This window comes from Pholis gunnellus (assembly GCF_910591455.1).
Source record: "Pholis gunnellus genome assembly, chromosome: 16".
Taxonomy (NCBI): domain Eukaryota; kingdom Metazoa; phylum Chordata; class Actinopteri; order Perciformes; family Pholidae; genus Pholis; species Pholis gunnellus.
The window spans coordinates 19,439,463-19,467,088 of NC_136543.1; the positions used below are offsets into that span (position 1 = coordinate 19,439,463).

At 44.7% G+C, this 27,626-nt stretch overlaps 4 protein-coding genes across 7 annotated transcripts; 3 read left to right on the plus strand and 1 right to left on the minus strand.

Annotated features, from left to right (window-relative positions):
• Positions 1–442: 442 nt before the first annotated feature.
• Positions 443–11,449, minus strand: LOC306707882 (homeobox-containing protein 1). 4 transcript variants are annotated; one of them, XM_079175526.1, is made up of 11 exons: positions 11,274–11,449; positions 10,225–10,339; positions 8,689–9,124; positions 8,332–8,417; positions 7,247–7,357; positions 5,867–6,055; positions 5,172–5,328; positions 3,317–3,399; positions 2,696–2,791; positions 2,463–2,557; positions 443–2,293 (listed from the first exon to the last, which is right to left on the minus strand). In XM_079175526.1, exons 2-11 carry the CDS (start codon positions 10,307–10,309, stop codon positions 2,141–2,143), a joined length of 1,491 nt encoding a protein of 496 aa, XP_079031652.1. In that variant the 5' UTR covers positions 10,310–10,339; positions 11,274–11,449; the 3' UTR covers positions 443–2,140. The 4 variants fall into 4 exon arrangements, with proteins under 4 accessions (XP_079031652.1, XP_079031650.1, XP_079031651.1 ...); XM_079175524.1 differs by having other exon boundaries at positions 2,439–2,557; XM_079175525.1 differs by having other exon boundaries at positions 443–2,289; positions 2,435–2,557.
• A 1,648-nt stretch (positions 11,450–13,097) lies between these two features.
• On the plus strand, positions 13,098–14,215 carry LOC306708476 (gap junction beta-4 protein-like; the record flags this gene model as incomplete). The annotated part of the gene is given in 4 exon segments (XM_079176318.1): positions 13,098–13,241; positions 13,245–13,256; positions 13,262–13,806; positions 13,909–14,215. Coding segments are annotated over 4 exon segments (1,008 nt in total).
• A 1,955-nt stretch (positions 14,216–16,170) lies between these two features.
• Positions 16,171–16,893, plus strand: LOC306708687 (gap junction beta-3 protein-like; the record flags this gene model as incomplete). Its single annotated transcript, XM_079176598.1, has 1 exon — positions 16,171–16,893. One exon carries the CDS (start codon positions 16,171–16,173, stop codon positions 16,891–16,893), a length of 723 nt encoding a protein of 240 aa, XP_079032724.1.
• A 1,141-nt stretch (positions 16,894–18,034) lies between these two features.
• Positions 18,035–25,867, plus strand: LOC306708178 (uncharacterized protein). The gene is made up of 6 exons (XM_079175915.1): positions 18,035–18,152; positions 19,574–19,770; positions 20,498–20,557; positions 22,327–22,518; positions 23,788–23,934; positions 24,043–25,867. The coding sequence occupies exons 1-6, from the start codon at positions 18,140–18,142 to the stop codon at positions 24,604–24,606; spliced, it is 1,173 nt and encodes a 390-aa protein (XP_079032041.1). The 5' UTR covers positions 18,035–18,139; the 3' UTR covers positions 24,607–25,867.
• Positions 25,868–27,626: the final 1,759 nt, after the last annotated feature.

A 27,626-nucleotide genomic window follows, 5' to 3' on the forward strand; every position in this document is an offset into this window, starting at 1 on the left:
TTTTACTGCCACCTTCAGCTCAGCATCATGTTAACATTCAGCATCACAGCCACACGTGTTCACACGTTTGCTCAGGACTCAGACCAGCTGACGTCTCTCGCTTCTGTGATGACGTCACGTCTCCGATTAGTTGAGTCACAGAGCTGCTCTCTTGTGTTGGAGAGATTTAGTTGCAATTTGTCTAAATTTCAGCACTGGGAATACAGTGGGAACGGCAACATGTGGTCACTTACCACAAGAGCAATGAAGTGGAACTTTGAGCTTGTAGTTTAATTATTAGAGAGAATAAATGAAGGGGGGGGGGGGGGGGGGGGGGGGGGGGCATATATCAAAACAAGTACAAGTAGTAGGAAGATGCTTCAATCCGGTTTCATCACCTCGACACCATGCTGAACGCTCCCAATACCAACCTCTTCAACAATAAATCAAGACATATCACAGACATCGTTTACAATTTTATTATCGTTATCGTCTTTTTTTTTTTTTCTCCTGGTTGTCAGATAAAAGCAGATAGAGAGAAAGCGGAATAATCAGAAACGGCGTGCAGCTTTGGGGTTCCCGTCCAAAGCCGGACGAGAGAACGAACTGTCTGAGGTTGAGTTTACATCATAAACACAGGGTGGACCCCCCCCCCCCACGTCATAAATGCTACATAACACTGTCCACATCTTTTAAAACAGTCACAACAGCGGCTGCTGACACGTTAATGACAGTCACGGAGATATTCTGAGGTAAGCTAGAGTTGGCTAGTGTTGTACTGAGCAAAATAAACTTCTACGTAGTGTGGGTCAGCGACTGCGTCACTTCCCGCTCGCTCATCTCTACCTTGGCATAGCTTTGGCATTACGAGGTAACGTGGTGGCGGCGCCCCCGAAAGGCGTCCGGAGTCCATTTCATGAACGTTGAGAGAAGTAGCTCCCGAGGCCTTGGGCCGCTAAATACAAGGGGAGCAAAAAGGTACGCAGAGTTAAAGTCAGCTATTCAAGTTTGACAAAGAACAGTTTCTACATCAGGTCGTCTAAAAAGGAAAAGCACCCACAGACGTGTGTATCCTCTGGGTTATGTACAGGTCTAGGCCCAGTCTGATTATAGTGAGATCCACTTCCAAGTGCAGCTTTGCAGTCATACAAACGTACAGGAGCTTAAGCTTTAGCTTATTCCAATAGGAGAAGAAGGTGCTTGTAGCGCGTAGGCTGACGCATTGTTTTTCGATCACATTTTGTTTTTAGCGTTCTTTCAAACGTAAAAAAAAAAGAAAAAAGAAACCGAGTAGACTTGTGTATCTCGTCTAGCTTCACTGGCTGAGTTGAGGTTTGAGACGTGAACGTTTGAAATGAGGATTTACGCTACAAAAAGGACCAAACAGCAGCATTCAGTATAACAAAGAAGACGAGATACTGTGATATATTGCTAATATAAAAAGGTATAAATAACACGTCCTGCTTTGGTTAAAACACAGTTAAAGATGAAAGAAAAAGGAAGATGGAAGAAAGTAAAGCACGTGTTGAGACAATTCACCGCCGTCCTTATCCACCGGTTTTGGGATTACCTGAGATTCCAGTTGTCCCTCAGGGCGCTTTTTCTTTTTTTTTTTAATACGGATTCCGTAGCAACAGCACTCGTTGATTGATTGACCGACCGATTGGATCGGATCGACCGATTTGAGGTTAAGAGTCTCACGAAGGTGTTCACATCACCCGAAAACTAGATCCTCCTCCACCAACACCACACCTGACCTGCAGGCTCAGCACACTCGCGCACTCTTTTTAAAAAGGCTAACAGAAGGCATGTAGCGAAGAAACGAAGAAAAGGCTTAGCTTAAAACGGGCGAGGTATCCATTACATAATCCTCCCTCTAAGGAATTTAGGCTTTTTAATACCATCTTGGAATGCACTATATATTGATATATATATATATACTGTATATTGCCGTTAATATAAGCAGGATAACTGTTGATAAATACAGTGGCCTCCTTACTATAGAGGCACCTCAGCGAGCTTCAGCACCCTTCTCCTGTTGACTCTTGGGTGCGATAGCCCCCAAAAGGCTCTACATGGGAGGAGGAGGAGGAGGAGGAGACGCTTTTTCCTATTTAATCTCATTAAAATTCAAATATGATCCAAACTCCACCAGCTTTGGTCACTCTTCGTCCACAGTCTCCCTTTTTGAATCCTCCTCCTTCCGATCCAGGACCTGAGGGGTGGTGGGGCTCGGCAGGGCCGCGGCCTCCGCGGTGGCCAACGAGGAGGAGTCTTGTTGTTGGTCAATGATCCTGTGGGAAGAGGCGTCTTCCTGTGGAGGAGCAGGGGGTGTGTATGCATGAGAGAAACATCTGGATTCATCACTCATCACTTGATTAGATACACCAGGTAAAGAAAACTAACTTTCATGAACTACAAACACAAAGGGTCCCAGACCCGACGCCTAGTCCACTTGCCTGCTCTGAGAAGCGGTGATTCACCTGGTCAGCGAACTCGTGCATCTCTCCCTCTTCACCGTTGGAGTGGCAGCTCGGACTTGGCACCTCGATTCCATGGCTTTCCAAAATGGCAGCTTCTGGTTGTGTTAGACAGGGAAGTAGTAAGGAGTAAGGGATGGAAACATGGCTCCTCCCGTGACTCTTCATTTTACAGGTCATGACGCTGAAAACAAGGCTTTTCTTTTGGAGGTACACACAAGTCCTCGGGTCCTCACCGATATTCGCTCTTCTCTTCATCTCCTTCCGACGGTTGGCAAACCAGTTGTACACCTTCAACGCCGTCACGCGCTCAAACTCAGACAGCTTACAGCCTGGGTGATGAAAAACACAACAACACTCGCTTGAAAAGGAACACGTCACCCACAAAATAACCAGATGACCGGATGAACGGATGAATGAGACACTTGGATCACAAAGAAAGTTTCCCTCAAGAATTAAACTGCCGGTGAGGACAAACATCTTAATGACATGAACCCGATGTGCCTTATATAAAATAAAAGTAAATTTTGTTGGTATAAATACATCAGTTGGGACATTTCCAGTAAATAAAAATATAAAAACTCACAAAAACTGACAGCAGTACATTTTGTGTTTTCTCTACGAGTGAATGAATTCACACTTTATATCTGTTAAACAAAAGACACATTTAAATGTATAGACTATTTAGTTTTAACGGGCTTCACACTGAATAGGGGTCTATTTTGTAATGAAATAACAAAAAAAATGAATTATCTGTCAATTGACTAAATGATGAATAAAATAATCTTTTTAAATGGAGGATGCAGAACGCTTATGAAGAGACTATCAGCTCCCGACAGGAAGCTCGTTACACTCACCCGGCTTCTGAATGACGGAGTTGCAGGCGTTGGCGATCTCCTCTCGCTTGGCTTCGTCTGGGTACTGGTTCTCCATGAAGAAGCTGTGGAGGCACAAACAGTCACGGTATTTGAAACGGTTAAAAATCAGATTGCATCACAGCAGGGGCTCCAGATGGTAGGACTGTCCCGTCGTCCCGGGGGCTGAAAAGAAAAAAAGAAGAAGAACAGGATCGAGGAGGATGAAACGTCATTTTAGGAGAGAGAAAAAGAAATACCCTGAAAAAGTTAGAATATATGAAAATAACGACACGTGTCGTGTAGCACACACGTCTTATCAAAGATCTTTGATAACATGAATACACACACAAACACCCTGCACACCCGTGTGACGTTTTATTTAAGCTAAAAGTCACTTGAGTGATTTTAAACTAACGATAATGATTCCTTTTGGTCTTTGTATTGAGCCACAGGAAGGCAAGAACAACATTAACACAGAGGAAGAGCTTCAGGAGAGTCCTCCCTGTAGCTCACATCTCTTCCTCTGGTAGAAAACACAAATGAATAAATAAATAAATCATTTTTGTTTTTCATGTTTCTTTATAACCTGAAAAAGAATCACGAGCTTGCATTACAAAAACACACAGATCAATTTCTTCTTCCTCTCACCATCTGAGGTGCCCTATCCTGTCCACTCTGTCTGTGACACACACACACACACACACACACACACACACACACACACACACACACACACACACACACACACACACACACACACACACACACACACACACACACACACACACACACACACACACACACACACACACACACACACCCCTTCACCTCGGCTGTACCGTCCTTGGGTGTAAACTAGCTCACGGGGATCAGCACTGCAGTGGGATTGCGTAATCCTGGGGGCCCTGCTGGTGAGTGCAGCGTGAGGGCCGGTGTGGTCTGATTACTGAGAGTGCCCACACTGCGCCCTATACTTACAGCAAGCACGGAACAGAGAAAAATCAATCGCACGCAGCGGGTAGGACGGCCGACTCCTCTTTCTCTCTGCATCCTTCTTACTCACTGAGGAGTCTGGGGCAAATATAATACGAGGAGAAGAGACAAAACACACCTAATAAACGCCACAACAGCGAGGCTGATATTACCTCAAGCAATGCTGCATTCCTCTCACATGCGAGTACGACTATGACTGGAGGGTTGAACCAGAGCCGACGTGTTCATGCTCGTCTGAAGACAGCAGGTTTTTGCAGACCTCGGGTGTTCTTCATCAGCTTTTTATTATTGAAAATGAAGAATCTGTTCATTTTAGAGCTGAAACGCTAAGTTTGAGCAACAGAAACTGAAGCAAAAATACCAAACAGTCACTAGTTTGACTTGTGTTTGGAGGACTCGCTGCCTTTCTTCGTCACACTTTTCATTAAGTAATAGCCTCCTTTTATATAATAAGTCCAAAAGAGAGCTGAAGTCATGACATCACATCTCAATCTCTGTCAGTATTTATCTCATCTGTCTTTTCTTTTTTTTTTTTTTTTAAATGAAGCATCTTCTATTTAGTATGCCGGAAAAACATCAAGTATGTCCCAACAAACAGTGTGTTGATGCAGCATGCCACAGATACCAGGATGTCCTGCTGCATGTTGCAGTATGCTGGTCTGGCTGTTCTGACCCACAATCCTTTGCACAGAGGAAGATGCATCACATCGACTGATGACTCATAGACAGATATCACGTGTATCGGACATATGAAGAAGAGGGTCAAAGTTATGACAAAGCAGGACGTCTGTATTGTATGCACACTGCACGCAGCAGCACGTACTTCGTAAAGGCAGCTGCCGTATGTAATCAAAGTGCTCACCTCTCCATGATTGATTGGCACTCCTTCCTCCAGGTGAACCTGCTTCCTCTGCGCAGCCTCAGGGGCCCGCCCACCATCCCGGCTCTGTCGCTGGCCATGATCCCCGTCCTCCAATCGGGCTCCTCCTTCACCAGGGACCGCATCGACAGGGTGGCCCCTGAAAGAAGAGAGCGCAGCGCAACGATGTCACCGTCGAGCGTTTATGGCGTTTATAGACTCCAGCTTCCTGTCGCACCAGCTGAACAAATAGAGCCGTTAAGGCGACATGAACTGCTACATTGTGACTAGTTAAGTTTCACTCAGAACATTGTTGAGTGAGGGACATTTCCCGTTACATGTGCAGTTACTTTTTAACATCACCGCCTATAGCGAGCAAGAGAAGGAATATATTTTATCTCCTAAAGCCTGAATGCTTACACTACGTTCACACTAAGCTACGTTTGACCTTACACACAGCTGGTGCGACAGCCTGCTACTATGGCATAGCAAAGAGGACTTCAATAGTATGGAGACGCTTCATTTCTAGCATCCGGAGTTCAATCCTCGGAGTTTATCTCTGCCGTTTTTGAGTCTGTTGAAAGGCATCCCAAGCTACAGGGCGAATGGCATGCATGCGTCTCCCTGCGGCGAGCTGCTGAGGCGGGGAGGTGGGGGTGGGGGTGGGGGAGGGGGCAGGTGGGGGGGGGGGGGTTTACCTGGCTGGGCCTGGGCGGCGGCGGCGGCGGCAGTGTACCACGGCAGCAAGTGCATCAGCAGCTCTCTCTGCCTGCTCCACACGGGGTTGGGGTTGAGGTTGGTGTTGGGGTTGGGGAGGCAGCCGCTCGCCCCCGCCACCGTCCTGGGCATGGGACTCACGCTGTGCTGGCTTTCACTCCACCTCAGCCCTTCAGTCGGGACAAAACCAACGGTCAGGCGGGCCACGGATTAGGTCATGGACACCAGTTTAAGCTAATTGGAAATTAAGAGTTATTTGGGTAACGTGACACACTCCTGTGGACCTGCCTGGCAGCTTCCAAGCCGCAATAAATTTAAACAACAAATGGCTGCTTTATAATGTTTTACATTGTATTTGCCGATAAGAAGTCAATTTGACTCACAGCTTTGTGTTTTTAGATTCACGGTGGGCAGGTCAATAGGAGCCGAAATCGGATGCAAAGCATTGTGGCCACCGAGGAAATTAGTTATTGTTAGTATCGCTGTTAATAACCGGTTAGTTAGCCATGTAGGAATGAAAACCAGCACCAGAGTACCTCCAGCATCAGGGCTGAGAACTACAGAGGAGCTACGGCAAAGCTTGGGAGGGTTGGGGGGGGGGGTATAAAGGATTAGGATGAGGGGAGACAGCAGGGTCGGCAGAAGGTCCATCGGCGGCTTCGTTTGTTTCACAGAACTCATAATGTAAACATGAAAATGTCCCGACATGATTTCTGCTGCCTGACGCAGACCAATAAAAGCACCGAGCATCTTCAGTGTAGTATCTGTTTAAAACCAGACCCGTGTGTTTCATATAAGGATCCATGCTTCCTAGGACATGGAGAGGTCGACACCTACCCGAGCTGTTACTCTACCCCGGACACACAAACCGCGTTCCCCCCGCTACGGTTTCACTTCCAAACCAGAAGGCCTAATCCTATCGATCAGCCTCTCCTGTGACAGAACTACCTTTATCCCTCGTCTTTCCTCTGAAATGTAGAGTCTCGTGTCCTTCCTCGACCTCGTAGCACCTCGAGGGCCGGGATGGAGTTAGCGTGAGGAATTAGAGGTGTGTGAGTTTACCATGCGGGGGGGGGGGGGGGGGGGGGGGGGGGGGGGTCACGTTCACAAAAAAAAAAGTTCTGATCCTTCTTTTCAAGCCTTCCTTCATTATCTAATCTATCATCATTAACCCGACATTCGACCTTGAGGCGCCGATCTGCACTTCTTCTCATCATCAGTCCTCCTGTACCGAGCATCCATCATCCTAATGATCTAGAATCCCACTCCCCTGCTCTGTAGAAGTCAAACTCCACACTGTGTCTGAAACACGGTCCTGCCCGACCCCCCCCCCCCCCCCCGACCTGCTACCGGAGACTCACCGGGGTTGTTCCTCTCCAGCAGGTACCAGCGGTAGAAGGCGCGGCGCTTGGAGTCGCTCATCTCCAGGCCTTGCTGCAGCAGCCACTGGGAGATGTAGCTCTGGCTGATGCCTGCGTGCGGGGAGGCGAGGCATGTCATCTTCACACATTAAAGACATCGATTCATTTCACGGGGGCACCGGCAGCATCTGGACCGTCGGGGATCGGCTGCGAGCCAGCTTCTGTTGAGCTAATAAAGCCTCCCCAATATCAATACCTTAATTAAGGACACGTGATTTGGTGCAGTACTTTGAGAACATGCTGCTACTTGTAGTTCACAATTTACTGCCTCGAGGTGGAGCCTTGCTGCGGGCGCCACAAGCTCGTTTCTACCGACCTGCTCTAAGCTATTGCATCGTTATTCCTTTATTATTATTATTCTAATAGTCAATAAGCCATTTTAAAAAGGGCCTGAAAGACATGTCAAGTACATTTTTATCTTTGGAACAAACCAAAGAACAAAGGGATGTTGACTTTGGCTGATTGGTTTTATCTGTCAGTTACATTTTGATTAATTCATTTATTCTTTTAAGACATCAAATTTCCGCAAAATTGTGAAAAATGCTCATCAGTTTCCTGGATCCCAATATGACTTTTTTTTTCATTTAAACAATATAAAACAGAGAAAGACATTTGAGAAGCTGGATAGCGAGACATTTTTGTTTAAAGACGACTTAAACTATAAATAAGTTATCAAAATGGCCGACGATTAATCTTCTGTTTTCTGGGTTTCAGCTGCAGAGAGTTTATCATCTCCCGTTTAATACCAGTGAGAGCACAGACGACACGTCTCTCACCCTCACAACTTCTAGAATCCAGACACAGTCGGTCCCACACACACTTCTCTCTTTGTTGATGTTTGGTCAGACGGTGACCTTCATCTTAGCCAGTTAGCATAGCAGACATTTAGTGGATTAAATACACAGGAAAAAGCCTGATAAAGTGTTTTTCTACTTATTTAATCAAGAATCAATCCTAGTCGGGACATCACACTCAACTCCATCACGAGAGATGATACCCGTCCACTAGCTTTACAGACACAGTACCTGTAACTTGGCCCACGATTGCCTGAGAGATCCTGCGGTTGTTGAGGAACGTTTTGATCTCTTCTTTCACCAGGTTGCTGTCTCTCCTGCAAAAGCAACAACAAGCCGTGGCGGCATTAGAACGACTACGCGGTGGTTAAAAACACCAGCCTCTGCTCTGACTAACCTTATTCACTGATGCTTCTCTTTTCCCAGACGTCCCTAAAGACCTGACCTGAATTAACTCCACTAAAATTCTGGAGACTAAGCCTGCGCCTCAGGGGAGGGTAGCTGTCATTATCTGGTGTTATAATAGTCTCTCTTTGTCTCTCCGCCCAGCTCTCTGATAACAGTGAGCTCCACCAACCGATTCCTCACCTCATGTAATCCTCCACCTTCTCCTCCAGGTCCCACTCCTCCTCTCCCATCATGTCGTAGCTGAACGAGCGCTGAACCGCCACGCTGGGAGGGTAGAGGGGCGGAGGCGAGGCCTCGTAGCTGTTGCTGGGGGACAGCGCGGCGCCGTCCAGGCCGGAGGTCTGCGTGGTGGCGGAGGCCAGGGAGAGCGAGGAGGACGAGGACGAGGAGGAGGACGGGGCCGGGGCGGCCGCGGCGGGGGTGTTGTTGTTGTTGTTGGACGGGGCAGGTTGAGAGTCACAGTGGGACGGGCGGTGGTCCGGGTCCAGCCTCTCCAGGGACTCCAAAGCGTGGATGATCTGAGGTTTGGTCATGCCGGACAGACGCAGGCGCTGCAGGAGGTCGATCTGCTCGATGGTGTAGCGCGGCTCCGCCTCGCAGCACTCCATCCTGGCATCTGCAGATATCACAAGAATAATAATTTGAGACTGGCATTTTGAAGGAAACAAGACCAATTTTGTAGGTGAAAATGAACCAACTTAAGCCCTATTAATACCCCAAGGGTCTGTCGCGTAGGCTGATTTCTCACCAGATAAACAGCACAAAGTGTTACCAAGACATATACCGCTATATTTATCTCCACCTTTGATAGGCCTTAAATTTAGATAAAATGTCGCAAACGATTTCAGAATCTGCAGACATACTGATAAAAGATGAAAAGGATTATTAATAGATGAAAAACCCAAACAAGACATTTAAAGCTGAATCCAAACACCACGCTTCCTTTGTTGGGAGTGTATTTATTTAGACTACAACGCTTTAAATGCTAATCGCATTAAATGATTTTAGTTAGGCTAACACCAAAAGAACTTTGAGTAAAAGTGAAGACTGCATTCTCCTCTGAGGATCCTCGTGGGTCATTGGAAATGTTGGCACCCTTTCAAACACTTGGCACAGACACTTGGGGCTAACCTTGCTCCATTTGTCCAGGGTGGAATTAAAGTAGGATCACCCTGGCATACATAACCTAACATCAGGTCCCCCCGTCACATCCATCCATCCCTTCATGTCCTGTACATGCCTGTCATGTGCAGGGTCTGAAGCCCTTCTCCATCAATTATAAAGACTGCTGCTGCTGCGTGAACATCACAGTGAACTCATTCAGACATCTGGGACAACATCACTTTTATACCCATCTGATGAACTCACTCTGCATAGGTGTGATTTAGTGACCTTTACACCTAAACACACGGTGTTAAGATCAAACAAACAGAACTACCTTTAAGTTGCTCTTCTTAAATGGGATGTATGCCGAATATACCAGAAAGAGGTTTTGATGATAACCAGGACAAAGTTAACTTGCCAGATACAGAGAATTAGGTTTGAAATGTGGAGTGTTTACAGACCAGCACCTATCAGAGCTACAGTATGTCTGCACACACACTGGTATTATTATGGGTTATTTATGTGCAAAACCAACAAAGATGCAGAACTAAAGCTGCGAGCTGGCTCTCGCTTTAAAAAAAAAAAAAGTTAAAGTTAAACCGGTTATCTTACCTCCTGGTGGAGGAGGTGACACAGACAGGAGCCCCGGGAGTGGTTCGGTGCGAGGGGTCGCGGCGGGGACGCACCACTGTCGCATGGCTCCGCGGAGCTCAGCTCGGCTGGACCTCTGCAGAGTCGGGACAGAGGAGACTTGCTGCAGTGTGTTGCGGTTGTTAAGCGACCCCTGTTAGCATTGTTAGCATGTTGGCAAAAACCAAACAACAGGCAGATGACTCCGCTAGCAGGCTATAGCTGGCTAAGCTAACGCCGTCAAACTCCGGTTGGTTCCCCCCCTGAGCATCAGCCGCTCACATCGATAGCTGCTCGCTACCTTGTTGTGTCAAGTTAGCAAGTGCGTGACGTCTAGACAGCGGAAGTAATGCAATGTAACCTTCAGAATAAGAGTGACGGTGCCGTTTTTGATAGTTCCAACGTCTCTTTAATAACAAGTACCTGACTTAAACAAAATACATATTCTATTTACAATAAGTGAGCCAGTAGAAAAAGCCACCACCCTGCAGTAGGTTATCTAGATGATAAGAGTAAATTTGGTTGAAAGTTAAACTTTATAATTATATACTTTACATTATAAACAATTATTAAAGCTCGCTAACGCTTGGCAAGAGTTGTACGTGAAATATGTGGAGAAACACAACACTTCTACAGTAACTCCATGACAGGATGCTACTAAATAGCTTCGCTTGTGTAGCTTTGTTTTTATGAAAAATCAGTGTACAGTTGCGCTTTTATTTTGAAGGACATATAAAACATTATTACGGATTTTGGTTAAATTGACACTTTAGTCTGTTTTATCTTGGCTAACAACTTATCTAAAACTTCCACTTTTGAAGTTATATCGACAGTACATAAGATGGGCGGCAATGTGCGAAACAATTACAGTTAAATGCGGCTGGCAAGCAAACATCTGGTGCGTTAGGGTCGACTGGCTGGGACGCAGCCAGATGCTAACTGACTTAGCTCGCTTAGCTCGCTTAGCTAAGCTAAGTTAGCCGACAGCTAGCTGCGGATCGTCCCACCGCAGCGGAGCAGCTCTCTCTTACCTCCCGTTGCTGTGGAGAGACAGCAGCAGCCGGGGCTGGACGGAGAGCGGAGATGATGCAAACTGAAGGGAAAGTGGCGTGTTTCACCCTAAACCCTCTCCAAAGAAATATAAGTCCACGGTCCGGGGGTGACAGTGAATTAACGCGCAGAGGGTGACCGGTGCGGGGTCATTTTGTCTTTGGGCTATGCAAATGTGAGGAGTCTGTCTCAGTTTATGACCACTGTCAAGCTAGCAAGAATTACAATTATGACTTCCGGTTATACTGTACTTACTAAAAATGCCATAGCTACATTACATCACAACAATGTATGGAAGGCCATCTCCGCAACCCAAAATGAATTAATAATAAAAAAAATATTTTTTTTATATAAAAAAATATTTTAATATTTTTTGTAAACTAAAAAAAATAATAATAGTATTTTTGCTGGCGGAAATGGGCTTCTATAACAATGTGCCAAGAAAAAAAATTTAATAAAAAATTAACAATGCTCATAATATCCCATGTCTAGTTCATTAAGCATTAGCAGCACTCTATTTTCATTATTTAAGTAGTTTATTCTTTTACATGTTCAGGTGTTAAAACGTATATATTTGAATCTGTCTGCCTTGACGCAGCAACACCCAGCACATAAGTGCGTGTTTCTGCAGATATAAGCTCATTTGCAAGCATTTATTGAAGAAGTTATATGAAAATCGATATCGGCAATAATGCTGATTAAAATAATAATGATAATAGCATCTTTTTAAATCAATAGCATACTTTTAAACCCACTGCTGAGGGTTTTTCACCGGTTTTTCACCTGATTTACACTAAAACGCAGTGGATGTGTTTTGTTATAGATTTGATCACTTTTGTTCATAACATTGGCATGTTGAAGTCAAATGTACAGTCTAAAACAGCAATTCTTATCATAAGCCATTTTAATTATAGACTCCTTACAATGTTAAAGTGTTGTTTGTACTACTGAAAGTTACAAAAATCTCCAACACGATGATGATTTCTCTTTACAGTGTAGATCCTGTTTAATTCCATCGTCTATCGATCCCCTTCTTAGTTTAAATATGTGCATTTGCTAATGTAGTGCAACACCAGCTGAATAACTCTACGTGTGCTGAAGCTGAAGGGACCAAGTGGATGCACTCGCAGAACTAGACGCTAGCTTTGTATCTTTTAGAGTAGAGGAGCTTGTCCTCTCGTTCGTACCTCTAAAGTTCATCTGCGTGCCCCCAACATGACAAACATCTGCCTTTAAGATTCCAACAGCCGCACAATTGTGCTTTCATAGACCACTGACGATTAACATATGATTCTATGATGTAATTGTCATACTGTATATTATATAACATTTGTAATGTCATGTTAATGATGTGTTAATATTCATATTATTGTGTTATTTTCTATTATGATGCTTTGACATCGTTGCTCTTTTTAAATGTTCATGATTGAATTGAAAAAATAAATCAATTGAATTCATCAATTATCTGTTATATTCATTTTTTCCAACCTTGTACAGAGTCTGGCCAGCTACTGGCTGTAGCTTATTATTAAGATATAAGCGAGGTTTTGATCTTTTAATCAAAATCTCAACAACAAAAGCGAATAAGGGTATTTCCCAAAATGTCAAACTATCTCTTTAATTGTCTTATATTTAACTTGCAGCACCCTGAACAGCAACCTCATGTGTGTGAATTAAAATATCCAACAACCTCCCTGCCTCTCTCTCTCTCTCTCTCTCTCTCTCTCTCTCTCTCTCTCTCTCTGTTAATCAAGGTGTTTGCTATCAGCCAGCTCCACCAGTGACTCCAGCAGAAGAATGAGTCTATGTTTGCTCTCCTCGATATTCCTCCCTCCGCCAAGAAGGCAGCAGTAATAGGTGCTCTATTAAAGAGCCTTCGTGCGAGGCTGAGTTCAGTTTGTGTGCGAGCCTTCTGCCGCATTCTGGTGCCTCTTGTTTCTTCCTCAAGGTAGTCCAAAAGAACATCTGAAACAACACCATGAACTGGTCCTCCCTCGAGGGCCTCCTCAGCGGGGTGAACAAATATTCCACGGCGTTCGGCCGCATCTGGCTCGCCATCGTCTTCATCTTCCGGCTCATGGTCTTCCTGGTGGCCTGCGAGAAGGTCTGGGGCGACGAGCAGAAGGACTTCAACTGCAACACCCGGCAGCCCGGTTGTCACAACGTCTGCTACGACCACTACTACCCCGTCGCCTACACGCGCCTCTGGGCCCTGCAGCTGATCTTTGTCACCTGCCCGTCCCTCCTTGTGACGCTCCACGTGTCCTACCGAGAGGAGCTCGAGCGCAAGCACCGGCTGAAGCACGGGGAGGACTGCACCCCTCTGTATCCCGACACGGGGAAGAAGCGAGGGGGCCTGTGGTGGACCTACTTCCTCAGCCTGCTGTTTAAGATATTGGTGGACAGCGTGTTCGTCTTCCTGCTGTTCTACATCTACGAGGCCACGTTCTTCCCGCCGCTGGTGAAATGCAACGAGGAGCCGTGTCCCAATACGGTGGACTGCTACATCGCCCGGTAAGTTTACCTCCGAGGTTCATAATAGTTACAGATCCTGGAGTCTCAATGGCTGAACTGGAAATGTTAATCTTACACTATGTGACCATTGTGTTCCTCTAGGCCCACGGAGAAGAAAATATTCACCATCTTCATGGTGGTGACCAGCTTCGTGTGCATCCTCCTCACGCTTATCGAGATCTTCTACCTGTGCGGGAAGAGGTGCTGGGAGTGCTGCCGAGGAGGACGTGGCTCGGTGAGGGAGAACTCCTTCATGATGGTCAGAACTCCTCTGACCGGGAAGGAGAACTCTGTGTTCAAGGAGCCGCTCCCGGAGAAGGACAAGACGGTGGACAACGGCAGCGGAGGAGCTGGCAAAGAGAGTTCAGCCCCAGCGTACAGCATAGCAGTCTCCCGAGAGACCTGTTGATGAGTTTGACTTGTGGGAATATAGAACTATGTTCGGTAGCTTTTGTACTGTTTTTACAAAGGTCATGTCCTATTTTCTGTTCCTTTTTTTCTGTAATGTTTTTGTCCCATAATACGGTTGGCTTTGTAAAGGCTTCTGATCTAAAATAACTGATAAATTAAAGGGGACTTACTGTAATTTGACTATTTATAAGAATATATTTGTTACTTGAGATTATTTTGTTATCTGTAAAACTGCTTTACTTGTTCTGAGACGTGAGAGCTGCAGTGTGTGTACTTTAACACAAACGGACTCACTTCAACCAGAAAATAAAGATGATATTTTACAAAATAAACAAACATCTTGTGAAATTTAGCTTTGCCACATGTTCCTCTTTTATTCCTGCACGTATATCTTTAGACTGATTAGCTGAATATTGTTGAGGTCATTCTTTAGAGCGAGAGCTTTGTATACACAGGGTGTTCGTCTCTTTAAAGGACCTACAGCATGCAGGGCAGATACAAATGGGTGCAGCAGTGCCGAGTTAGATGAACCAATAGAGATGTAGATGGTGGAGTACAACATGTTCAAAAATAATCAGAAGAAAACACACATCGTGACGTCTCAAAATGGGCACAAAGCGATCAACGCTCGGTTAATGACGGGAGTAACACTATTGACAATCGACCAAATTCTGCATTCCTTCAGACCAGCAGGCCGAGATTAAGACTGAGTGTACCAATGTCACCTGAGAAAATGAACGAGCAAAACGCTCGTTTTATCTGATTTTGCGATAGTGGGGCTCCGTATCTCGGGTGTATTTGAGTGCAAATGGTTCCGCAGTGCTTGCACTAAGAAATGCTAGGTGGTGGCCTTGTTTAATTCAGATTTATCAAAGGATACAAAGGGGCATATCTCCACATCGCGGCCGCCTAATGGAGCTGATACCGAGTCACCTGTGAGCAGACAGCCACACATAATTGTGTCTCCAGTAAGACCTGATATTCCACCTTTGTTAATTTGCAACCAAGTTCCTCGTTTGGTGGAACCCCTGGTGTGTGTTTTGTTGTTTTATTGGACAGTTTCTTCTGGATTCCATTCAAAGTATCGGCACTCAACGGCACTCAACTGCCACCACAGTAAAGGTGACTTTAACAAGTGTGAGATATATGAATGCTGACAGGAAGTAGCTGGAGGTTTAATGGTACATTTTGGGTGGATGCCAAAAAAGTGGCCACACCTCCTTATAATGTCCAACAGTGGTTTCTTGTGGACAGTTAATACCCGAAACCCGCTGTCGAAGAGAGGTTGCCTGTTCAGCGAATTCCTCATCTGAACACGATGGACTGAGTGGTTTTCTTAAGGTAAGCTGAGCAAGAGCAAAAGAGTCATATTAAGCTTGGATAAAGACTCCCTGAAAAGCTAAGAACATTTCATTAAAGGGCAGAACTGTACTACTGTACTAAATGTACTACTACATTCAGACGCGGGGCGAGAGAACGTTTGACGAACTCTTACCTCGAGCTTCATCTTAAACTTTCCGAAAAGTTTCCGAGGCTGAAGCCAAGTGTTGAAGGTTTTAATGTGTTGAACAAGTGTTTCATCAATTATTAAACGCATCTTTCTTCAAAGTACAAAACTTTTCTAGTAAGTAAGTGAAATTGCTTTTATTTGTGTTATTTAGGGGGATTGAGGTTGTATAGCTGCCAAAGAACTGGTTTGATAGGAAAAGAGAAGTACTGCGTTAAGTACGCAGTGAATTATTTGGAAGGGAGTACAGAATATTTAACTAAACGGCCGATATCTCTAACACTCAACATGTATTTTGGATTTTGGGGTAAATTTCCCATTTAAAACCATGTGTTTCTCTGAGTAACTGCCTAACTCTGTCTAAATCTGTCTTCACTGTGTTCTAGCTCTCCAGTTTTTAAAATCTTTCTAAAGAGTCTCAAAAGAAGCCGATCAAAGCTGAACTCATGGATTGGAAATTCCTCCAGGGTCTTCTCAGCGGAGTCAACAAGTACTCCACTGCCTTCGGACGCATCTGGCTATCGGTGGTCTTCGTCTTCCGGGTGTTGATCTACGTGGTGGCCGCCGAGCGGGTCTGGAGCGACGACCAGGGACACTTCGACTGCAACACCCTCCAGCCAGGGTGCACCAACACCTGCTACGACTACTTCTTCCCCATCTCCCACATTCGCCTCTGGGCTCTGCAGCTCATCTTCGTCACGTGCCCGTCCTTCATGGTGGTGCTGCACGTGGCCTACCGGGAGGAGCGGGAGCGCAAGTACCGGGCCAAGCACGGCGAGGGCACCCGGCTGTACGAGAACCCGGGCCAAAAGCACGGCGGTCTGTGGTGGACTTACCTGTCGAGCCTCTTCATCAAGACCACCTTCGAGATCACTTTCCTCTACTTGCTGCACTACGTCTACCACAGCTTCAGGCTGCCCAGGAAGGTGCAGTGCGACGTCAAGCCCTGTCCCAACCTGGTGGACTGCTACATATCCCGGCCCACCGAGAAGACCGTGTTCACCTACTTCATGGTGGGGGCGTCCGTCGTGTGCGTGGTGCTCAACATCTGTGAGATCTTCTATCTGATTGCTTTCCGGGCGGTGACCCTCAGACAGAGAGGCAGCGTCCAGACCTCATCGAGGAGGGTCCACCCGAACCTGGACTACAAGTCCTCTCTCGCGTCATAATAGGCAATCGATGCTTGTTGTTAATTGACTTACAATCCTTTGAGGGTATTTTCATTTAAAAAGTAATTTTCTGTATAATTTCTATATAAATATCATGTTTTTTTTGTAAGAAACAGTCCTATGCTCTGTAATGATATTTAAAAAAAACAGATTTGAAGTCATTGATCTAAAGATTGCTCATAAATGTCTCCATGACAATAACCAAAACTGACATTATTTGTTTCTTGTATTCCCTAAAAAAAAATATATATATATATATATATATATTGTCAAAGCACTGAAAATATGTTTCAACTACTAATAAAAACCACAGCATGGATAAGATCTGCCTTTTCCTCCTTTAATGGCGCCATTTCTCCACCTGGTGGCACTACAGGCTCACTACACATGTGACGGATGTGAAAGTCTCCAGAAAACTTGATCCCTCCCAGAGTTCAACTGTTGTGTGTGTGATGGTGCATCATGTGTGTACTGCTGAGGCCACTATACATACCTACAACATTCCTATAATTTATATATTATATGCTGCTCTTTTATCTGGTAATCACATCTTTAAAAGGTGTCTCTTGCTTTTTTTCCCCAGGCTTTGATTCAGGTGTTGACACTGTAACTAGTAGAAGAGGTTAACGTGAAAACTACACATAAACATAACATTTATGAATACAGGCAGATGACTGTATTTGTTTTTCAAACACAGAAGGCAGCCAGGCGCTAACAGGTGCACGTTTACCTGTGTCTACAGACAACGGGCAAATAGCAACGTTGGTTTCAAAATAAAAGCATTACATGTTTTCTCAGAGAAAAACAACTAAGTGAACAGAGCATTTTGGGGAATTAAAAAAAGTATTACAAATATTAATTTACTGCAGATTATTAATCGAACATAATCAGAATTTAGGTTATTTTCTTTATTCGTTGAAACAATTGCACTATGTGCTGTTTCTGGAAGTTTCTCTGGCTGTCATCGAGCCTACTGCACGTCATTGGTCGAGGTATTTAAATAACTGGTCATTTAAAGCACTTCAAAATAGTACAGTATCGTGTTTATCAAATGTATACATTGAGACATTCTAACATATGATGATGTTTTATTTTGAAAAATGTGAGAAGTTGTCACTTTACTTTCTGTCTGTCCCGCTGAGTGAGCGGTGAGGCGCTTATCTCGTTTGGAGAGTTAAGAGGACACGCGGATAAGCTCCACGCACGAGACGCGCTGTCACTGTAACCGAATGGTGACCTAGCAGAGATGGCCGGTGCAGGTAAAAGGCTCCATGTGTCTGGGAACTGTATTTTAAATGAATTTAGACTGCAGCAGTTTGTTTGTTTCAAACTTTCGGAATGTTTGTTCGGGTGTGGCACACCTGTCTGGAGATGATCTATGACGTACGCTCTGATTGCATTAATAATCTAATAGTTTAGAAGTTGTAGTTGTTTCCTAGGATAAAACAAAAACATGCCCCGTATCAAAGTCCTGATATTCCACGTTAATTTAAATAAATTAAAGTCTTTTTTTGGTCCCCATGGTGAAAGTATCTGAGGCTGAACAATAGTGGGAATGCTGATGTCAAATGCAAATTGTCTGCATGTGTTTTTGTCTCAGTGAATGCAGGAATGTGTGAGTGAGACATATTCAGCTGTGAGGATGGGAGCAGTGACCATGTTACACACACACACACACACACACACACACACACACACACACACACACACACACACACACACACACACACACACACACACACACACACATAGAGGTGTTTATATTAATCATCATGTAGACCAGATGTACCATCTCATTGTTTTCAGGGGTTGGATTATGAATTATGCAGAGACACGTTTGTCCTAAATGTATCTTGTTATTTTGTTACTTCTCAGAATGCGTTCGGTTTCTGTGTTATAAGGTTATGGGAGTCATGGGAGAGCTCAGTGTGTTTGAGTTACAGAAAATAAAAAAGGTTGGGCCAGCAGTAATTCAACATGATCATTTATCGTCTTTCTAATGGAATCATATCGTGACACAATTAAGTCGTCTGAATCGATAATCACAAGCACACACTTACTCAACTTTTTCCCAAAATCTGAAGCCATAAGAATTCTGCTTGTGGTAATACTTCTTCATTGTCTTAATCTAATTACTCTGCATTTGTGTGCATGCATGTAGACAGACACACACACACACACACACACACACACACACACACACACACACACACACACACACACACACGTATATATATATATTGCACTAACGTTTTTAATTAAATGAGAAAATACTCTATTTGTCACACAGGAGTAAAGAAAAATAGGCTTTGCCATTTGATTATTTCATAGACTATTTATTTATTGAATTACCAGAAAACATGCTGTATCATGATACATCTTTATTGACATATGCCATATAGGCAGAAATTGCTAATTTACTATATTACTATTTCATTTCAAATGCAGCGTCACTCTTCTTTTTCTGTGTGAGCGACTTGTTCTGGACGGTTCCAGTCTGAACAGCCTTTACTGTAGTTATGTGTTCAGCAGCTAATCATTAATACAAGTGTCATCTCCGCCGTGCGTTTGACCTCGCTCTGTCTCTGATCAATACAACGTGGATGATGTAACGTCACGAGAATTCACTCTCCTCTGTCGTGGTCCTGTGTGTGTCTCACCCCCCCCCCCCCTCCTTCAGGTTTGTGTTGTGCCAGCCTGGAGGAGCCCAAGACCCTGATGAAGATGGGTCTGAGCATGATCCTCATCGGCCACGTTAACTTCCTGTTAGGGGCGCTGATGCACGGCGTGGTGCTCAGACACATCAACCTCCACAAGCAGGCCCGGGCCATGGAGTACGCCATCTCCAACGTGGTCGCCCTCACCTCCGGCCTCGTAGTGAGTGCATGAGATCCACCATGAACCCGTCGCAGCTCTGGGGAACATTATGGAGGATAACTCGATGTACACATTACTTCGAACTAGATATAACAGAGCAATAAACACACCACACATTTTCGCATTAGTGCTCTCTTGTCAGACTTTATGACGGTAAGTCGTGGGATTTTCCATCAGGGCTGAGGCTGCACCCTGCAGACCACAATTGCATCTAAAAATGTAGCTAGAATTGATCATAAGTCTGCAGAAAACTTTCTTGATACGAAAATTAATAGTGCAGGATTCTCTGGGCTTCTTGTGAAACCACTTTCCTGAACAAACAGCCCTTGAAGAAACCTCTTGTTGTATGTACATAGAAATACATTTCATTTAGAAATATGTAGATCCCGCTTTTAAGAATGCAGAAAGTGGTTTGAATCAGTCAAAGATTTATCTGACAATCTGAATCATTGCTAAAATGAGTTAGATGTAAAGTGAAAAGGATTCTGTGTGTGTTTTTTCTTCTTCTTTTGTAAAAACAACATTCAAAGCACACAGAGGTACTTGAAGACGTATCTGAAATGCGTGTAGTTGTGTTGAGAGAAATCATCTCTGGACTCCCCCTCGTGTTGCTACCTTGAGTGCGTCTGAGACTGAGAATAATGTTAATTTTATTTTGTGGTCATTTTATGATTGCAACTGGAGCAACATGAACATTCTTTGAATCTCATCCGTCTCGTCTCTGCAGGGAATTGTCGTCGGCATTCTGGCTATCGTCCTGTCTAAAAACAAGAAGAGTAGAGGCCTGGTTAGTATTCTTCCTGTAAACAGAGCTGCTGTCAGTCCTTTCCCCTCTCTCTCTCTGCTAACTTTGATCTGTCTATCTGCACCGCACAAACACTTGCTTTGTCTTTTTGATGTTTTCATGCTTTTTATTCTCAGCTTTTGTCTCAGTCTATCTAGTGAAGAGCGCCTTTGAGCTCCTGCATGTCGCCTCAGGTGTCTGAGTCTGAACCTTAAGAGCTGGAATAGTTTCTGTGTTTTCTTCCCTTTCCTCCGTGCGGTTGTGCAGAGCGGCTTCTCCTCTGTTTACTCAGCCAGCTGTTGGGTTGCTCCGACGGGCAGACGAGCTGAGTCCGGGCGGACCAACCACTCCCCGTTTCCTTTGTTAGCCACAGCATCCGTAAACTGGTCAAACTCCTCATCAGTCTTGTTATCTTATGCAGTCATCCAGCTATCACACAGCATGAATAACAAGTAATCGCAACACTCCCCTTTTTTCATATTAACACAGTCCTTCATGTCGGCTCCTACAACTTCTAATCTCTCACACAGCGTCATGTCTTGTTGCTCTTATCGAGTTTCGACCCAACGACTCACTGAGTGATTTTTAATTTCTCCCTGTGCCTACACGTCTCGTCTTCTGGAAACGTAGATAGGTTCACTGTTTCTACCCACTTTAGCATGTGTTATTGCTCATAGCTGATGGCTTTGGTTTCTAATGCTGCAGCTTGTTATTGGTGGCTCTCGATGCTTTTAGACATCCTTACAGAGCTCTGCAGGGACGAAGGGTTTTAGTCGGCCAACCCGGGTGGTTAGCTTCCCGCTGGCTCTCTCGAACAAAAAGCACATGTGATGTTTCCATTGATATTTACTAATGGTTTGTTCAGCAAGAACATCTTTACAAATAATCAACAACTTTCAGGATTTCTGAAGCATGAATGCAATCACCAGAAGTAAAAAGCAAACGTTAGGCTGTAAACAAACCACCTATGTCTCATGAAGGCGGCGTGATGACGTCTAGTAGTCTCATTTATCCACTTTTAGTAAAAGTAAAGTAAAAGCTTAAATTTCCTGAGAGGAATATTTACTGATGTATTTTTATATCGTAGAACAAAACATCCAAATCTCTAAAGCTTGTGTCAACCGCAGACCTTATTTCAGGCTTCTATCTAGAAACCTGTCAAAGAAATGAATTGACTGGAGCCCAGGGAACCAAGTGCAAAAATGCTGACTCACTTCCTGTTTAGGACTCATTCCTGCAGCACTCTCTTCTGTCTGTGGCCTTTTCTTTACCTACTGAAGATGTAAATCTTTAAAGAGTGGTTACAAACATGTTTTAAAGAGACTGCATAAGCAGCTAGACTCTAGCTTATAGGAAACGTTATTCAAACGACAGTGAAAATAATGTGGTGGTGCCTATTTCCAGCTGCAGATTTAGTGTGTTAATGAGTATTTACAGCATTCATCTTCATTAATCAACTAATTCGCAAAATAATCAACTCATTGTTAGTTTTAATCTTTTCGTGAAAATTGTTGTTCTCGAGAAAAATGTAAAATATCGCAGCCTCTGAGAAGCTCATACCTTCTTTTTTTTTTACTTTAATTTTAGCAAACTTTTAGAAAAATGTTTTGCTTCCAAACTCGTGTTTAAATGCAGCTTTGACATATTTGCTCCGTCTGTATTAATATCGCTTATTCTTTGCTGTCCCATCTATAAGATACTTCTGCCTAATCTTCCCAACAGGCAGCGCTGTGTTTCTCACCTCCCCCCCTCTCTCTCTCTTCCTCCCACAGATGTGGTCACTTTTCACGGTGGGCCTGGCCGCGGCGCTCATGGCGGCGGCCTCGGCCACCGGACTCTCCGTGTCCGTGGTGATGGCCATCGTTCACGGCGGGCGGAGCCTCCTGACTCACTGCCGCTTCCCCGATGCCGTCGGCTACTCCAGCGTCACCAACGAGTGTCCTTTTGACCCCACGCGCATCTACGTGAGTGCATTCGTGCTCAGCGACTGGACGCTGAGATCAAGGCGTGATACTGTGACCTTTGTTTCTTCAGCAGCTGGCTCTTTCAAAAGGCTGACCATCGTCACTGCGGCACAAACACAACGGAGCGCTGTGGCTGCACATCACGGAGGCTATATGTGTGTGTGTGTGTGCACTGATGGTGTGGGGCGTGAGGCCGGGTGTCTTTTCCATCACTCAGTCAGTCACGTTGTGCAGCCGGTGGGCTGGGTGGCAGGAATGCTGACCCGACCCCATCTGTCCACTTCAGGCTCTGTCCTCTTCCATTGTGCTACAGATGGGCTGTCAGGCCCGCTCAGCCTCACACAGCTGCAGCCGCACATCAGCACGACTTTGGCAATTCAGCTCGGCGAGTAGACTACAATTTGTCACTTAAGTGACCTTTTGTCTTAAGCTGGATTTATACCCGACGCAGGCATTAATGTTGGTCCCCACTGTAAATACATGCAGCGTCGATTTTTAGGCCAGAGTTCAGTGTCGGATTGCAGCCATTAATAGCTCAAACACAGCATTAGAGAGATGTGCAACCTGGACAGCAGTTGTTTTATTTACTATGTGACGCAGAGTGTGTGTGTGTGGGTGGTTTTGGCAACCATTCCTATCAATGCTGTCACTGTTGAGTGTGCTCACTTTAGGTTTTACCTCTGAATAAAGTTTAAAAATGATGACCAGATTTATCTTTTAGTCTGAAGTAACTAACTTAGCTTTAGTCTACTGAGACTGCAGACCATGCTGTCCTCTCAGAGTTGACTATTAGCAAAAGACCTCCCAATATGGCTGCCGGAGGGCCCATTACATCACCTGAAAGTGTGTTTGGGGCTTCTGGTTCTGATGTTCATAGCTGCTGCTTGGAGGCAGTAATGATGGTTATGCAATTTCTTTTCTTTTTTTCTTTTGTGCTTCCTGCATAATTTATCACGCATTCCAAAGAAAACTCCCAACTATTACCATTCATTCTCTTTGTAGTCTGTGAGTCAGCATGCTTAACAAACAGCGGCTCTTCTTCTCTGAATTCCCTCCGTGCTCTTCTACTTTGATGCATTCTGCTCTACATATTTTATTGACATTGCTGACTCGCTGCTGTTTCTTTGCTCCACAGCCGTCTGAGGGAAAAATAAGGTTCTGAATCACATCATTAACCGCACAGTGTCCCTGCTGCTTCTTGCCTCAGATTGTGTTTTCTTTGGTCCAGCTGCTGGTTGCCGCTAACTCCGCTCCTCCATCCCTCCCCAGAGTACCACTCTGATCCTTTGGGTGCCTCTGATCGTGACCTGTGTCATCCAGACGGTGTTTTCTGCCCGGTGCTTCACTGTCTGCGTTTCATTCCTGGGTCTACCTTGTTGCCCGAACAGTAAGAGAACCAGGGACTTTGGCAGAGCGGTGAGATTTCCACTCAAAATGTAAACCTTTGGATGGTGCATAAGACAGCTTTCAATAAAGACATGTAAAATAAAAATGAGATCAAACGTTAATAATTTGTTTGTGTAGATCAATGTGGTGAGGCCAATGGAGGAAGCTGCTCCCTCTCGCTACCCTGAACCTCTAACAAGCTGCACTGAACCTCCAAGAAGCCACCGTGAACCTCCAAGAAGCCACAGTGGACCGCCAAGAAGCTACCGTGAACCTCCAAGAAGCCACAGTGAACCTCCAACGCGCTGCACTGAACCACCAAGAAGCTACACTGAGCCACCAAGAAGCTTTACTGAACCTCCAACGCGCTACTCTGAACCTCCAACACGCTGCACTGAACCACCAAGAAGCTTTACTGAACCTCCAACGCGCTACACTGAGCCTTCACAAAGTCACCGCGAGCCTCCGAGATGGAATACTGAACCTACGAGACAACAGCGCAGACCTCCTCCCCCTCCACAGCATCCTCCCCATCAGCACCGGAGTCTCCCTCCCTCGGAGAGGCGGCCCCTCCGCCAGCCCAACGGAGAAAGGTCAGACAGGGGAAGGCAAGAAACGCGTGTTGGCAGCCAGCAAAGGGCAGCGGAGAAGCACCAACTGCTGGAGAGAGCGACGCTGGAAAGGTCCAGCTTCTGGATTTAGACATGCCAGAGCTTCTTGAAGTTCTGCGTGTGTAGACTGTAGTGCAAGCTACAATACTTGGATTGAAACATCATACTCACAACCCTACTGTCCAGTCAGTGCTTATAAACGATGAACCTGTTGAGCAGCGGCTCAGGCTATTTGCACAGTGTGTAGGATACCGGTTATGTGAGAGTGTGTCCTTGTATTTCTGCTGTAATGAGGGTCAAATTATTCCTATTAGGATAGACGGATGAGACAAATCGTTCCCTGTGCAAGGATTAGAGTTGATACAATAGTTTGGGAAAATGTACTTTGTCGCATTCTTGCAGAGTTCGATGAGAAGATTGATGCCACTCACATGATGTCTGTGCGTTAAGCACGTAGCTGGAGTTAGGACTTGCTTAGCTTAGCATAAAGACTGGAAGCAGGGAGACAACTAGCCTGGCTCTGCCCCCCAAAAAATGCACTTTTAAAGCTCACTAATTAACAATATGGTTCCAATTTGATTAATAATCGTAATGATTTCTTATGGTGACTCCACGAAGTTACCGTACATGATTATGGTTACAGCAGAAAACTTCCCATAAAAACCACGAGGTCACTCCTATGTTCCCCAGATTTAAAATAACTACATTGTTGAATATCTGGAAGAAAACAGGCTCTATTTAGCACATAATCTAAAAAGAGTTCTGCAGCTCCATTTGTTTAATATGACACAGGCTATTGTCGTAACATGATTTCTCCCTGAAAACATAAAACCTTTTGCAAAGTTAACCTAATGTGTGTTAACAGAATATTGACCTGGGAATATGGGACCCTGCAAACATGGAACCCGGGGAACATGGCACATTTGAAGTAGGACTAGCTGTCCTCCCCTGCTTTATCTCCGTGCGAGGTTAACCTTATCCTCCTGACCGTAGCCTCAGAATTAGCACACACACATTTCGATCTTCTTGGTTTACTCTCGGTAAGAGCAAAAATGTGTATTTCCCACAATGTGGAGCTATTCTTTTTTTAATGTTGGGGTGTACACACATAATGGAGGCTGGTACAGTATAAATAGGAAAATGTTCTAATAAGTAAAGACATGCAGTGCACAGAGCTCTGTTTTGGTTAAGGATGGAGCTTCTGGTTTGCCTGTTTTGAGTAAATGAGAAACGAGTGTATGTGCCTTTTTGTTTCTGCTTTTACAGGCCAAGAGAAACTAGTACTGCAAGTTCTATTTTATTTATTTCAACGAAGTGAAGTCGACACGTAAATAAAGTATTTATTCAAAGTTTTGCATCTATCCTGTGTGTTTAGTAGCTGAACTGTCACTGAAAACATTTCAGTTTAAGAATGTGGTTCTGGCAGCCGCAGCAGAGAGTGACCTGACGGGAATGACTGGTTACACTCATGTAGACACCTGACAGGTTGGTGCAAACACATTCACTCTCGTCCTGTGAGGGGTTTGTTAATAAGGACCTACGGTGGATCTTTACAGGCTGCGACACTCAAAATGCATGACGGAAATATTCAGCTGTCAGACCGGACATTGGTCTTGTCCGCGGTGGAACGCTCTCCGCCTCCTTTACATAACCAGAAATGAGAAAACAGTCCACACGTGCAGCTTTGAAACACATAGGTATATTTTGATTTTCAGGTCCAACGGAACAAACATGACAATCCTCACGTGAGGTTTTCATGCAACAGAAAAATAGGAAGCAAGGAAAAAGAGGTTAGGAAGGAAGGAAGAAAGAAGGTGGCGGATTTATCCAACACAAGGTACCAGTTCATCAGAGGCAGTGAGAATAGAAAAGGGGTTAAATTGTAGTGGATCAGAGGGTAGCAACTGGTGTTCCTTATCCTGCCAGCAGAAGGCAGTGACACTATAAGATCCCCAAAGCAGAGGTGTGGCTGATTAGGAAAGCGCCTGTGCAAATGTTTGAAATAAGTTACCCCCAAGGGCCGGCCTAAGGTCAGGCCGAATGTCGTGTGGCTGCAGCTGCACCAGCACAGCTCTCGTTGGGAGTTCACTTTGCCCACACTGCACACAGGAATTCAGTTTGTGAGGTAGTGAAATGTTGGGCTGATATAAATCACATATTTGTCGGTTAAGTCCGCTATAACAGGGGCTCTTCGCTAACTAGCTAAAAGAGATGTATCCCTCTGAGTTGTTTTTATTTCGCATGGCAGACAGAGACGTCGTTCAGTGCCAGGGTTTGATTCCCCCGTCGTCTCAAACGTGTCGAGTGAAGTCGGTCCAAACCTCCTTTTGTGGAGCTGCTGAACCACCTGAAATGATTCCAATGAAGCCTTTTCAGAAGGACTTTTAAATTATGGATTAAACATTGAACCTTAAAGTTGGAGCTAATACGAACTGTTTTATATACTTTGGGTCAGTTTAATCTATAAGAATGCAATATGTTTTATGAACATGTATTGAGTGTAACATTTTAATCTAAAAAGTAACTAGTAACTATAGTTATCAGGTCAATGTACTGCAGTAAAATGTACAATATCTCCCCCGGGAATGTAGTAGAGCAGAATATGAAGCAGCATAAAAGAATATTGCTGCGATAATCAAGTAAATGCATTTAATTACATTCCACCACTTTTAAACACCATAACACTTATACATTATACTGCATCAGCCTATACAAGTTCCTAAAATAATGATGTATGAGCGTATAGCTTTCCCAGTCTGCCCAACGCTTCGCTTCTTCTTCCACAATTAGTTTTGTGTCTAACCTCAAAAAACAGAAGATGGCAACAGTGACCTGACAATGAGGGCCTTCGATCACGGGAGTGGTGCTGCCATTCCTGCAACCAGCGGCTGTGTTTACATGTGCACGGTATTTCATTCTGAAGCGTGTCGCATTCGTGTCTTCCCCTTTGCATTGGAGAGATTGATTGGGTGTCGTGTTTCGACGTCTTCCACTTCCTTGGTGCTCCAAATATTAGGCTAATAAATGAGTGTAATGTAAACACGGCCACTGATCTGACTGTGTATGTTTCTGGAAACCCTGAAAACTTGAATACGTATCTGCTATCTCATG